This window comes from Echinops telfairi, unplaced genomic scaffold (genome assembly GCF_000313985.2).
Source record: "Echinops telfairi isolate 266 unplaced genomic scaffold, ASM31398v2 ScPeMD7_7473;HRSCAF=8511, whole genome shotgun sequence".
NCBI lineage: Eukaryota > Metazoa > Chordata > Mammalia > Afrosoricida > Tenrecidae > Echinops > Echinops telfairi.
Window position 1 is genome coordinate 1,137,436 of NW_022111377.1, and position 11,571 is coordinate 1,149,006.

The 11,571-nt window shown below is 43.6% G+C and overlaps 1 protein-coding gene across 2 annotated transcripts in view; it reads right to left on the bottom strand.

Moving 5' to 3' along the window:
* Positions 1 to 11,565, bottom strand: part of SEC61A2 (SEC61 translocon subunit alpha 2) — a 41,200-nt gene extending 29,635 nt beyond the window's left edge. Inside the window, exons 1-3 of one of the 2 annotated variants that reach the window (XM_004712634.2) lie at positions 11,511 to 11,565; positions 7,230 to 7,297; positions 5,345 to 5,410 (exon numbers count right to left, since the gene is read on the bottom strand). In XM_004712634.2, coding sequence (XP_004712691.1) covers positions 5,345 to 5,410; positions 7,230 to 7,297; positions 11,511 to 11,517 — 141 coding nt within the window. In that variant the 5' untranslated portion in view covers positions 11,518 to 11,565. Of the gene's footprint in view, positions 1 to 5,344; positions 5,411 to 7,229; positions 7,601 to 11,510 lie in introns of those variants that run through there. The other variant, XM_030889062.2, reaches the window with a different exon arrangement.
* Positions 11,566 to 11,571: the final 6 nt, after the last annotated feature.

Consider the following 11,571-nt stretch of genomic DNA (forward strand, 5'->3'; position numbering starts at 1 on the left):
CATGTGGGCTTTGTTGCTTCTGAGCTAGATGGCCGCTTGTTTACCTTGAGAGCTCTTATCTGTACCAGTGTACATGCTCCAGTCTAGCTGGATTTGTAAGGTAGAACTGGGTCCATGATAGTGTGTGTGTGTGTGTGTGTGTGTGTGTGTTTTGTGGGAAGAAGCATGAAAGAACTAAAGGAATGTTGTTTCATCAGTGTTATACTGTTGTGTGTTTCATCGGTGTTATACTGTTGTGTGTTTCATCAGTGTTATACTGCACCCTGGCTGGCTCATCTCTTCCTTGTGACCCTCCATGAGGGAATGTCCAATTGTCTACAAATGGGGCCTTGGGTCTCCACATCTCCTTGTTCACATCAATGTGACTGTTTGTAGGTTTTGTTGTTCCTGAGTTATGGCTGCACAGGCTAAAATATCTACTATCCGGTCCCTCGTAGAAAAAGTCTGCTGATATCAGAATTAGAAGATTCAATATTGCAAACAGGGTACTTTTCTCTAAAAAGATGTACAGAGTTAAAGCACTCCAAATAATCTCAGCAGGCTTATAGAAATTAACTGAACTCATTCTAAAAGTTCTACAGGGCAAAGAATTATTTAATATGGCTCTTTTAGCCAAAGTCTCTAATCCCATAAATGACCTTTCCCTGCACGGGTCTGGTAAGAAGGTGAAGGACAATACTGATAGGATTCACCTGTGAGTAATTTGAACAAGATTGCCTGGCAGGTCATCCTGCTGTGTATAAAATGAGTCCTCTGAGAACAGGAGGGGTCTCGTTACCAACAACAGGCAGAAGTGAAGCATGTTCTCTGGACCAAGATTCCTGTACAGAAGACAGCAATAACATCAGAGCAGCAGCAGCAGCAGCAAGAGCCAGAGCATGGAACAGAGGGATGGACTTCCCAGCCCAGGAAGCAAGCATAGCTGCGTGTTTTTGTGCAGGAGGTTGATTTGCAGAGTGGGGTGCCTAGGGGCACTTAATTGGGGAAGTGGAGCTGAGTGCCTTCGGGCTGAAGCTTTCAGTGGGGTGATCCTGGGCACTCAATTTAGGAAGCTAGGTTTTTGCTTATCCATGGAGCTAATGCCTTTGGGGTGGAGGCCCGTAGCAGAGCGGTATGCCCTTTGGGCATTTATCAGCAGACTTGACAGAAGTTTCTAACAACTCAACCCTGAGCAGTCCTCCCTGCTATCCCAACGAAACTTCCTTAATAAATCCTTTAATCGTGAATTTTATCTGTGAGTTCCATGCTGCCATCGCAAAGGATCTTAGAACCCAGAGAAGTAAAATAGAGAACACCAATTAAAACAGCACAAGTTCTTTGAAAAAGGTAGAATCGCTGCAATAATTGTTTAAAAAAACAAAAGTGGAAGGACTATAGAACTTATAAGATTACTACAGTAATCAAACCACTGTGGCTTCAAGTAAAGGTAGACATACTGATAAGACCAAGGAAACGGTAAAGTTACAGAAATAGACCTATAAAGTCAACTGATTTTTAACAAAGATGCCAAGGCAATTCACTGAGAAAAGCACAGGCGTTTCAACAGATGCTGCTGGAACAACAGCATATCCATACCACCCCACCCCTCCAAAAAAATCTAACTCGGAATGAGATCACAAGACCAAAATACAAAATATACAAACTTCAATGAGATCACAAGACCAAAATACAAAATATACAAATATAACACTGAATAACTTCTCTGAACCCAAGATTCCTATACAAAAGACAGCAGTAACTACATTGTGAAAAACTACACTGTTTCAGAAACCCATCTTCTGTTAGGACAGGCAAATACTGCTTAGACAGAACACAAAACACACGAACCATCAGAGATATAAATAAATAAATACAATTTTCATCAAAATATTGTTCAGAAAATGACGGGCAAGTCATTGGCTGGGAGAAAAGACAGAAATCTGTCAAAGGACTTGCAGCCAGAAAATATAAACAATGAGATAATCCATTTTTCAACTGGCAGACATCTGAAAAGACACGTTACCAAGATAACAAATACACCTACTCCTCACTTACTGCTCTCATTATCCAACATTTCTCACTTACAACATGGAAAAAATTCTCACGTTGCACCTCCAATGGTCTGGGCCTCAAGCAGGTTCATGGCCAGGTCCAGGGAGCCCTCCTCAGACCACTATGAATGATATACTGGAGCCCCCAAGGACAAGTCCATGCCAGAGACAACAGCTGATCAGGATTGGGACACCCTCCCTCTCTGTTCATCTGCATTTTCCTGGTGTGACATTGAAGGGCATCAGGCACGGATTAGAAGATACAACAGCATGGTGGGCAGGGGTAGACCAAGGGAGGGCCCCCAAAGGTGCCAGAAGGAGGCAAGAAGGGGTTCAAACTAGACTGTAAGGCCAGGCCAGAACAAGGATAAACTGGGTCCTCACCCAGGGCAGGTGGCAGGAAGCAGCAAGTAAAGGGGGAGGTCCTAGCCCAGGGTGGGCTGCAGCTAATGGTTAGTAGTAGCCAACTCCCAAGCACTCCCTGTGCCCTCCCCCATCAACAAGCCCCACAGGCCCCATGGTGGTGGAAAAGGTGTGGTGGGGAGAGATGGGCCCTGCACCATTCACATTCCAAGATGCACTGGGGGTGCCAGGTAATCGGAGGGGACCTGGTGCTGAACACAGAGCACAACTCAGGGCTCTCGAATCACGCCGTTTTTGCATTCTGACTTCATCTTTGGAACGTAATCACATCTATGAGAAGTGGGTACAGCAAATCATTAGATGAAAAGATAGTTTGGTATCATTATCAGGGAAATGCAAGTTAAAATCATCCTCATCAGAATGGTTAATATCGAAAAACTCTACAGGACCAAGTGTTGGCAAGGATGCAGGGTCACCAGCCCCACACATCCCTGAAAGGGACAGAACATGGGGCAACCACTTAGGAAACACTCTGATGGGTTCTAGTACTGTAAAGTCAAATGTGTGTTCACCACATAACCCCAAAGTGCCACTTAGATATTCGCCCAAGAGAAATGAAATCACTCGTCCACACAAAGGCCTGTACGAGAATATTCACAGCGGCGTCCCTGCTTACTACCAAGACTAGGACACAACCCAAGTGCTTGGCAACGGGTGAATGGGTGCACAACCTTCAAATATTCAAACAGGAAAGCACGACCCAGAAATACAAAGGAATGTATTACAGATACATCAGCAACATGGATGAATTCAAAACCAGCAAGGGTAGGGAAAAGACGGAGCAGTAAAGAGAAAATACGATCCGGTCGTATTTAATGGAACTGGAAAAGACAAAGCACATTTGAGTGACAGCAAGGCTGAGTGGCTGGCTGGGGACGGGGCGAAAGGCCAGCTGACTGAGGAAGCACACAGGCTCCGCTCGCTGGGGTCGCTGACGGTTACCGCAGGGATGTTCACATGCGCCCAAAGCCCTCCAAATGTGCATTGTTGACATGGATGCACTTTATTTTATGTTAATTACAGCTCCAAAAGGTTGGGCTTTTTTTATTAGGGAAAAGTGGGAACTTTCTGAGATGATAAAAATAAGGATGCTTAGGGGGAAAAATTAGCTGACACCAGGGGCTCAAGTGGAAAGTGGGTGTCGTAAGAATGATGAAGTCAACATATGTACTAAAGTGCTGGACACAGATGATGTATGTACAGATTGTAATGAGTTGTATGAGCCCCTAATAAAATGATTATTAAAAAAAAAGAAAAGAATTAAACTATATATAATTTTTAAATGTTAGTAAATATAAAAACAACAAAACATATATACCATTAATTTTAATAAATTTTTATTAATGGAATTAAAAAAAATAAGGATGCTTGCTCCTTTATATTTTGTATGTCTTTGGATTTTTTTTCCAATTCCTCCACAGGTGGGGAGAGACAGGGAGGAATGGCCTAAGCACAACGAAGTGATTTCTTTCAACTGTCAAGGAGAAAATATATATTGACTTTTCTCCACATCATGGACCTTATCAAGACGGGGAGCTCTAGTGGCATCACTGGTTACACATTGGGCTGTAATCCAAAACGTCAGCAGTTCAAAACCACTAGCCGGCTCCTGGAGCATTCTACTTCGTAAACAGTGACAGTCTTGGAAACTCCACGGGGGCAGTTCGACCCTGTCCTACAGGGCTGCTTTGAGCCGGCATTAACTTGATGGCAGTGAGGGGTGAGGACCTGCTATTCACAACACAATAAAAAGCAAACAAATTGGAAAAATACATGCAATACTAGGGTCAGTCAAAAAGGATTGCTGCTAAGGTTCACACGCATATTCCCAACTAAACATGCTGTAGACATGTCTCAGGCAACCACCGGAGAGTTGTAGGCGTGCTCTCTCAGTAAAGCACTTGTCTTGGTCCCCTGGTGGTGCCTTCTAAAAAGGTCCAACCAAAACAATGCCTGCTGAGGGGAGCTGCTGGGCCAGTTCAATCTAAGGCAGTTCAAAGGATGCGGTGACGGTTGACATCTTGATAGATTTTCTCAAAGACACAGGATGATTACAGAGGTTTAGTAGGAAGGTATTTTAAGGAAATGGAAAACTAGTAAGAAAAGGCCCAGAAAATCGTGCCACATAGTTTGGGGGTTTTTCATAATAATACACCTGCTCATTCCTGGAGAGGAGCCCTGGTGACGCAGCGGTTATGCGTTGAGTTGCTAACCACACGGTCAGCAGTTCAAAACCACAAGCTTTTCTGCAGGAGAAAGACCGTGCTTTCTATTCCTGTGAAGAGTGACAGTCTCAGAAACCCCCAGGGACAGTTGTACCCTGTCTCCATAGGGTCACGGTGAGTCAGGATTGACTCAATGGCAGTGAAGGCTGTTGGAATAGAATTTTACTGGGAAACCTTACCCCATCCACCCTACAGCCCCGATCTAGCTTTTTGTTCCCCAAACTCAAAGGGTGTTTCAAAGAAACACAATTGGCGCCCCTCAAGGATGCAAATGGACAGGATGGAAGTGAAGAACATGGAATTCTCTGGGGAAAGATTGGAGAGATGGAAACACTGCCTTCAGAATGGTACAGACCTAGATAGAGGCCGTGTTCACATTTTGATATTTTTGTTTAAAAAAGGTTCTATGAGAAGATAGCCATACTATTTTGACTTACCATAATAAATGGCAAAGTCTTTAGCACCACTATCATTGAGAAGTTATTCTCAATCATAAGGGAAAAATCAAAAGGCAAAAGGGGAAAACAAATAGCTGAAACTTAAAAATAATGATGCTGACTATATTTAGTTCTATACATTTATTTTAATGTAAATAAATGTTTCTAATTATAATCCACCAAAAGCTCAGAACAAATGTACAGTCTTTTATAGATTATGGTTACATACCTGACAACATACTAGGAAAATGAAGAGAGTTATAGCAGTCCACAATACCTTCTCTCTAAATTGAATCTGTAGAAACATAAAGAACCAATCACAATTGACCAAAAGTACAAAACAGCAGATATAAAGTGAAAGTCATTTTACATGATCAACAGCATTCTCCCACCATGAAATCTGCCCATTCTTTATTTTTAACCTCTTCCTTTCACCCGAGTTAGTCGTAGCTAAAACCAACCACTATGATTTCTACAAAATAATTTTGACTTTTCTAAAAAGAAAGTAATTTACACGTAGGTAGTCCTCACTCACTACCATGCGATGTTAACGGAACTGGACAGAAAGTGGGATGCAGTTCAAGTATGTGCCGTGCCAGCTGGGACTACCTATAAGGCCATTATATGGATATTTCAAAGGCCAGGAAAAGCTCCAGTTTCTTAGGATGCTGGCTTAAATGGAACCAGAGTGGCAATTGTTATCATCTCAAAGCAATAAAGAAGAAAGGTACAGAACTTCTGAATACAGTCAGTTTAATCAAAGTTTACTTATCGCTTTCTGTGTCTCTGTTCCTGTTAGACTGTGGGAAATCAAAAGTACTGTAATAAAGGAATGTCAGGGAGCTGACCCAATTTGGGATTACTAATAAATATCCCAGAGATTTAAATATCATAGCTCCCCAAATGCACAGTGGTGGATGTATTACTTGATCTAGTCATAGCATCTTCTGAAGGAATACCTGTGATTTTTCTTTCCATAAATGGATCAAGAAATGAGACGTATATTCTTGCCCAATTACAATTCATCTCTTTAAAACAGTCAGACTCATCAAAATCTATCCAAATGTGTACATGGGTCATGTGTAGTACAAGAGATCGCATTCCTAGCCATCACAATGCACCCTTGATACTCAAGCTCCCTGCCATTGAGTTGATTCTGACTCGTAGAGCCCCTACTGGGCAGGGTAAAACTAACTGCTCCTGTGGGTTTCTGAGACTATAACTCTTTACTGAAGTAGAAAGCCTCACCTTACTCCTTCAGAGCGGCTGGTGGTTTCAAACTGCAAACTCTTTCTTTAGTAGTCCAACCATAACCACTACACCACCAGGATTCCTTATACCCTGTATTACAGTCATCAGATATGAACACTATAGCCTAAGCCAGTGGTTCTCAACCTTCCTAATGCCACAACCCTTTCATACAGTTCCTCATGGGGTGGTGATGCCAACCATAAAATTATTTTCGTTGCTACTTTATCACTGTTAATTTCCTACTGTTATGAATCATCATGTAAATATCTGCTATGCATGATGTATTTTCATTGTTACAAATTGAACATCATGAAAGCATAGTGATTAATCACAAAACAATATGTCATTCTATATTGTGAAATATTTCTTTCTAATGACAAATAAATTGTTGTCTTGAAGCATGGTGTAGCATGGGGAACAGTCTTCATACCGGGTACTCTTATGTGGGTATATATGCACGTGGGCGGACCCACCTAGAGGCGGATAGAGGAGTGGTGTCTCGGTTCCTAAGTCAACTGGAAATATGTTTCCCAATGGTCTTAGGCGACCCCTGTGACAGGGTCGTTCAGCCCCCAAGGGGTCACGACCCACAGGTTGAGAACCGCTGGCCTAAGCTTTAACTAATATATAGGCCAAAGAAACAACTGCCCTGGACATGTTCCACCTCAGCTTTTTGTGTGTCTGAAACCATAAGCTAACCCGTCTAGACTAGACCAGGTCTACACTAGCTTGACCCATGTCAGGAGGATGAACAGCAATATTTTTCCCAGTGTAGTCAAAACAGTGTTTGGGGGTGTAAATCCTGGTTTTCAGAATGCTTCGTCCTATCACTACCTTCCACAGTCATACAAGATGATACTTACTTTCCTTTCCGGCTTCTGAATTTCGGGTAGGACTGCACAGAAAGGCTTGATAACTTCTAAGAACTTGACTGTCAAACAGAAAAAAGAACACGTGGCCCCACGACAAAGGTTAGAGAACAGGGCTGTCTCTTTTAACCGCATCAAATACGAAGGCTCACTTTCAAGGGCCCTCAACCCCATTCCCGCTCAACCCCACCCGCATAATTGGTTCATTTAAGACCTCCCCATTTCAAATGGACATCCAAGGACGGGGATAACGCCAAAGCGGAAAAGGATCCCAAACTTTTGAGGGCTGTTGTAAACAAAAACAAAATAATGCAAGTATCCATTTACCATTTCTTTGCGTCCTTATGCTATGCTTCCAGCACATGCCTGGGTATGGGGTGTGTGTGTGTGTGTGTGTGTGTAAAGGAATTATTCAAAAAGCATCGTCATTAAGTAAAAAAAAATAAGAGAGAAAATATTGAGGCATCCATACTGGTGGAATTGATGGATGATGCCTAGACTGGAAAGTACCCACAAAACAATGTGTGTGTTGTTTTAAACAAACAAAAACCAGGAGCAATCAGAGGAGGAATAAAGGAGAATGCTATTCTCCACTGAAGAAACTCTAACAGAAAATGGGCTCACACTGCAGAAACTACTAAATTCACACAAGCAAAAGATGCAGAAATGCTTCTGAGAAAATCCGCACAATCACCTTTTATAGATAGCCTTGTGAAGTATGCAATCTCCACTTCGTTTCCTTAGGCCACTTTTTAAAATAAATCATTTTATTGGGGGGGTCTTAGAGCTCTTATAACAACCCATACATCGAATGTATCAAGTGCATTTGTACATATATTGCCATCATTATTTTCAAAACATTTTCTTTCTACTTGAGCCCTCGGTATCTGCTCCTCTTTTTCCCTACCCTTCCCCACTCTCCCACCCTTGTGAACCCTTGATAAATTATTATTTTCCTATCTTAGACCGTTCACAGTCTCCCTTCACCCACATTTCTGTTGTTCATCCCCCTCGTGCGGGGGGATGGTAATACATCTATCATTGCGATTGGCTTGTTCTTTCTACCCCCTTTTCCTCCCACCTTCCCCCTATCTTCATGGTATCTCTACTCCCATTACTTCCTAAGGGTTTTATCTGTCTTGGATTCTGTGTGTCAAGAGCTCTTATCTGTACCAGTGTACGTGCTAGAACTGGATCATGATAGTGGGCGGGGGGATGCATTAAGGAACTAGAGGAAAGTTGTGTTTCATCGGTGCTGTACTGCACCCTGACTGGCTTGTCTCTTCCTCGTGACCCTTCTGTGAGAGGATGACCAATTGTCCACAGATGGGCTTTGGGTCTCTACTATGAACCCTCTTTCGCATCGATGTTTGTTTTGCGTCTTCTGATACCTGATTCCGTCGACATCTCATGATCACACAGGCTGGTGAGCTTCTTCCATATGGGCTTTGTTGCTTCCCTGTTAGATGGCACTTTTTTAGCTTCAAGCCTTTAAGACCCCAGATGTTATATCTTTTAATAGCCAGACACCATCAGCTTTCTTCACCACATTTGCATATGCACCTATTTTTCCTTCACTGATCGTGTTGGGAAGGTGGCATCACAGAATGCCAGGTTATTAGAACACAGTGTTCTTGCATTGAGGGAGGACTTGAGTATAGACCCAATGTCCATCCGCTACCATGAAACGTAGCATTTAAATATGTGTACATAGACCTATATCCCTATTATATATTAATATATTTATATAGACACACACCTAATTTATACCTCTATAATTGTCTTTTGCCTCCTACTTCTTTCCTCTACACCCATGTACTTTCCTCCTGTCCTACTATCGTGTTTGATCTTCATTTGGCTCTCAATAATTCCTCTCAGCTACACTGCACTTGATCAAACCCCACCAGGCAGTCTCTGCCCTCCTCGCCATCAATTTTAGATCTCTTGTCGTTCCCTTGTCCCTGGGTCTGTTGACTCCTCCCTCCCTTTCCCCCACCTCCTCCTCTCCCCTGTTCCCCCAAAGCCATCAGCTTGTTGTTTTCTCCTCAGGATTGTTTATCCTGCTTATTACAGATAGACATGAGAGAAAAGAAAAAAAGGGGGGGGCTATAAATAATATCAGGTCTGTCTGCTGACCCTTATGAATGTTTTCCAATCAGGTCTGGTGAGGTGCCACACCCTGCCCAGCGATTCTGTAGTTGTTTCAGGATTCCTGGAGGACTTTGTTGCTTTGCTTCCCTTGCTGCTCCCTTACGCTCCCTTTGTGTTTTGCCCTGGTGTAGGGGTCATATTGGGCACAATTACCACATTTGTATCCCTGGTGCTGCCGCCCACAGTGCTGTGGGTCAGTAAGGGGGCATTGTGTCTCCTGGCAGAGCCAACCCTAAGGTCCTCTCTGTGCATTGGCTGCTCCGAGCAGGAATGTCGTCCTCAAGGCTTGGTGGGCTGGGATGTGGTTCTCTTGCTCTCTCTTTCCCTCTTAGTTTCCTTAAGCCACATTTATAACCCCAAAGTCCCAATAATAACCTCAAAGTACATGTTTATGTACCACAGTCAGTCCAGAAAACAAATACATTTTCATTAGAAAGGACTGTTTTCCCTGATGTCTCTTACAGTCCGAGGGGGCTTCAAAAAGTTTGTGGAAAAAATCCGTTATCTTTTAATTCCATTTTTCCATGACTTTTATGATGTCCCTACATATAAAAGATAAAAAAATAAACCAAGGTTCTTTAAGAACTGTTGGACAATTATCTTCTGGCATGGCTTAAGTCAAACCCTGCCAGGGAACTGGAGGATGAAGATGATAATCTTTCAAAGGTCAGTCCTTTGCCAGGAGTCTGTAACACAGAAGAGAAACACAAGAAGCCCTAGCTAACTATTAGATATGATCACCTTCCCCTATAGGGCACTGGATCCTGGAACTAACATGTTGACACAGTTTTAAGATGGTATGTTAATTACACTTCCAGTTAGCTGAAATTTGGCTATATTATCTTTCTGATAACCAAATCCACTGCTATAGAGTCAATCCAACTCATTACAACCCTATATTTAACTCAGAGTAGAACTGACTTGGTTTCCAAGGCTGTAGTTTTAATGGCAACTGAATGTCAGCCACATCTTTCGCCTACAGAAGGGCAGGTGGGTTTGAACCACCCACCTTTGATATAGCAGCCCAGGGCTTACTCCTGAGACACCAGGGCTCCTTATCATTTAAGAAAACCTCTCGAAATGAATGCAGTCATTGATATTTAATAGAAGAATTCAGCAGTTCTCCTGGGCTATTTCAGAAGTAAATCTGAATTACAAAGGCATTGATCTCTACCACAAAATAAACACCATTCACTTAGGACAATTCCCAGAATTCTTTTCCTTTCCCCCTCAATCCAAGTGACTCTACTGGATTTGTTGGCATTATGATTATCTGTGTTGGTGTACATATTTTCAAGTAGTGCTTCTGTCTGCCATTCAATCTATTCTTGTGAAGAATTTTACCCATTATAGAGTTAAATTCAAGGTCAGGGTCTCCTCTACTGCCTCTGGTAAACTTCCAGCAAATGTCCAATAGCTGGGCAATGAGTGTCCTGCCTGAGTATGCAGTTTTCCATTCATTCGGCAAACACCTGAACAGCTATGAACGTGTATGCAAGTGCTGAGCGTTGGGGCACAGGGCCGCACAAGATTCCCCCTAACACAAGGTCCTCGTTCTGTGACTTACACAACCTTATCCACAGTAACTTTCCAGTAAATGCTGGAGAATCATTCAAATGAAAAATTTAAACTCTATGCTATCTATAGCATTCCTTTCCTCTCCTAACATAGTTCATGCATTTCTTTTTTTAAGTAAAAGGGACCCGGAGCTTCATTCATCACAACGAGCATGGCACGAATGGGTAATGAACAGAAATACTCCTGCAAGCTTCCAAACCAGCTCCTAAAAAATTTAAAAAGGGGGTCCAGCTTTAACCGGGTTCCATGCCGCAGCCCCCCAAAAGCAAACCAATGGTCTCCTCGTCCCCTACCGAGGTCACAGTCTCCTAACTTGGGCTGCCGTGGCCCCAGGCGGCAAGAGGAGGCTCGGTGGCGGCTCCGCGCCGCCCCTGGCGCAGCGGTCGGGCAGCTCGCGCATCCCGGGCCCGCAGGCTGAGCCACCCGGGCGCCGACCCGCCCGCAGCGCTGCGGGTACCCGAGCCCCAGGGGAGCACCGCACTCCCCGCGCCAGCCTCGCACCCACGCGCGCGTGCAAGCCGCAGTCGGCACCACCGCGCTACTTACTCCCCATGGCGGCGGCTGGGGTGGGCCAGCGGGTGGCAGCGGCCTTGGCGGTCCCGTCCTC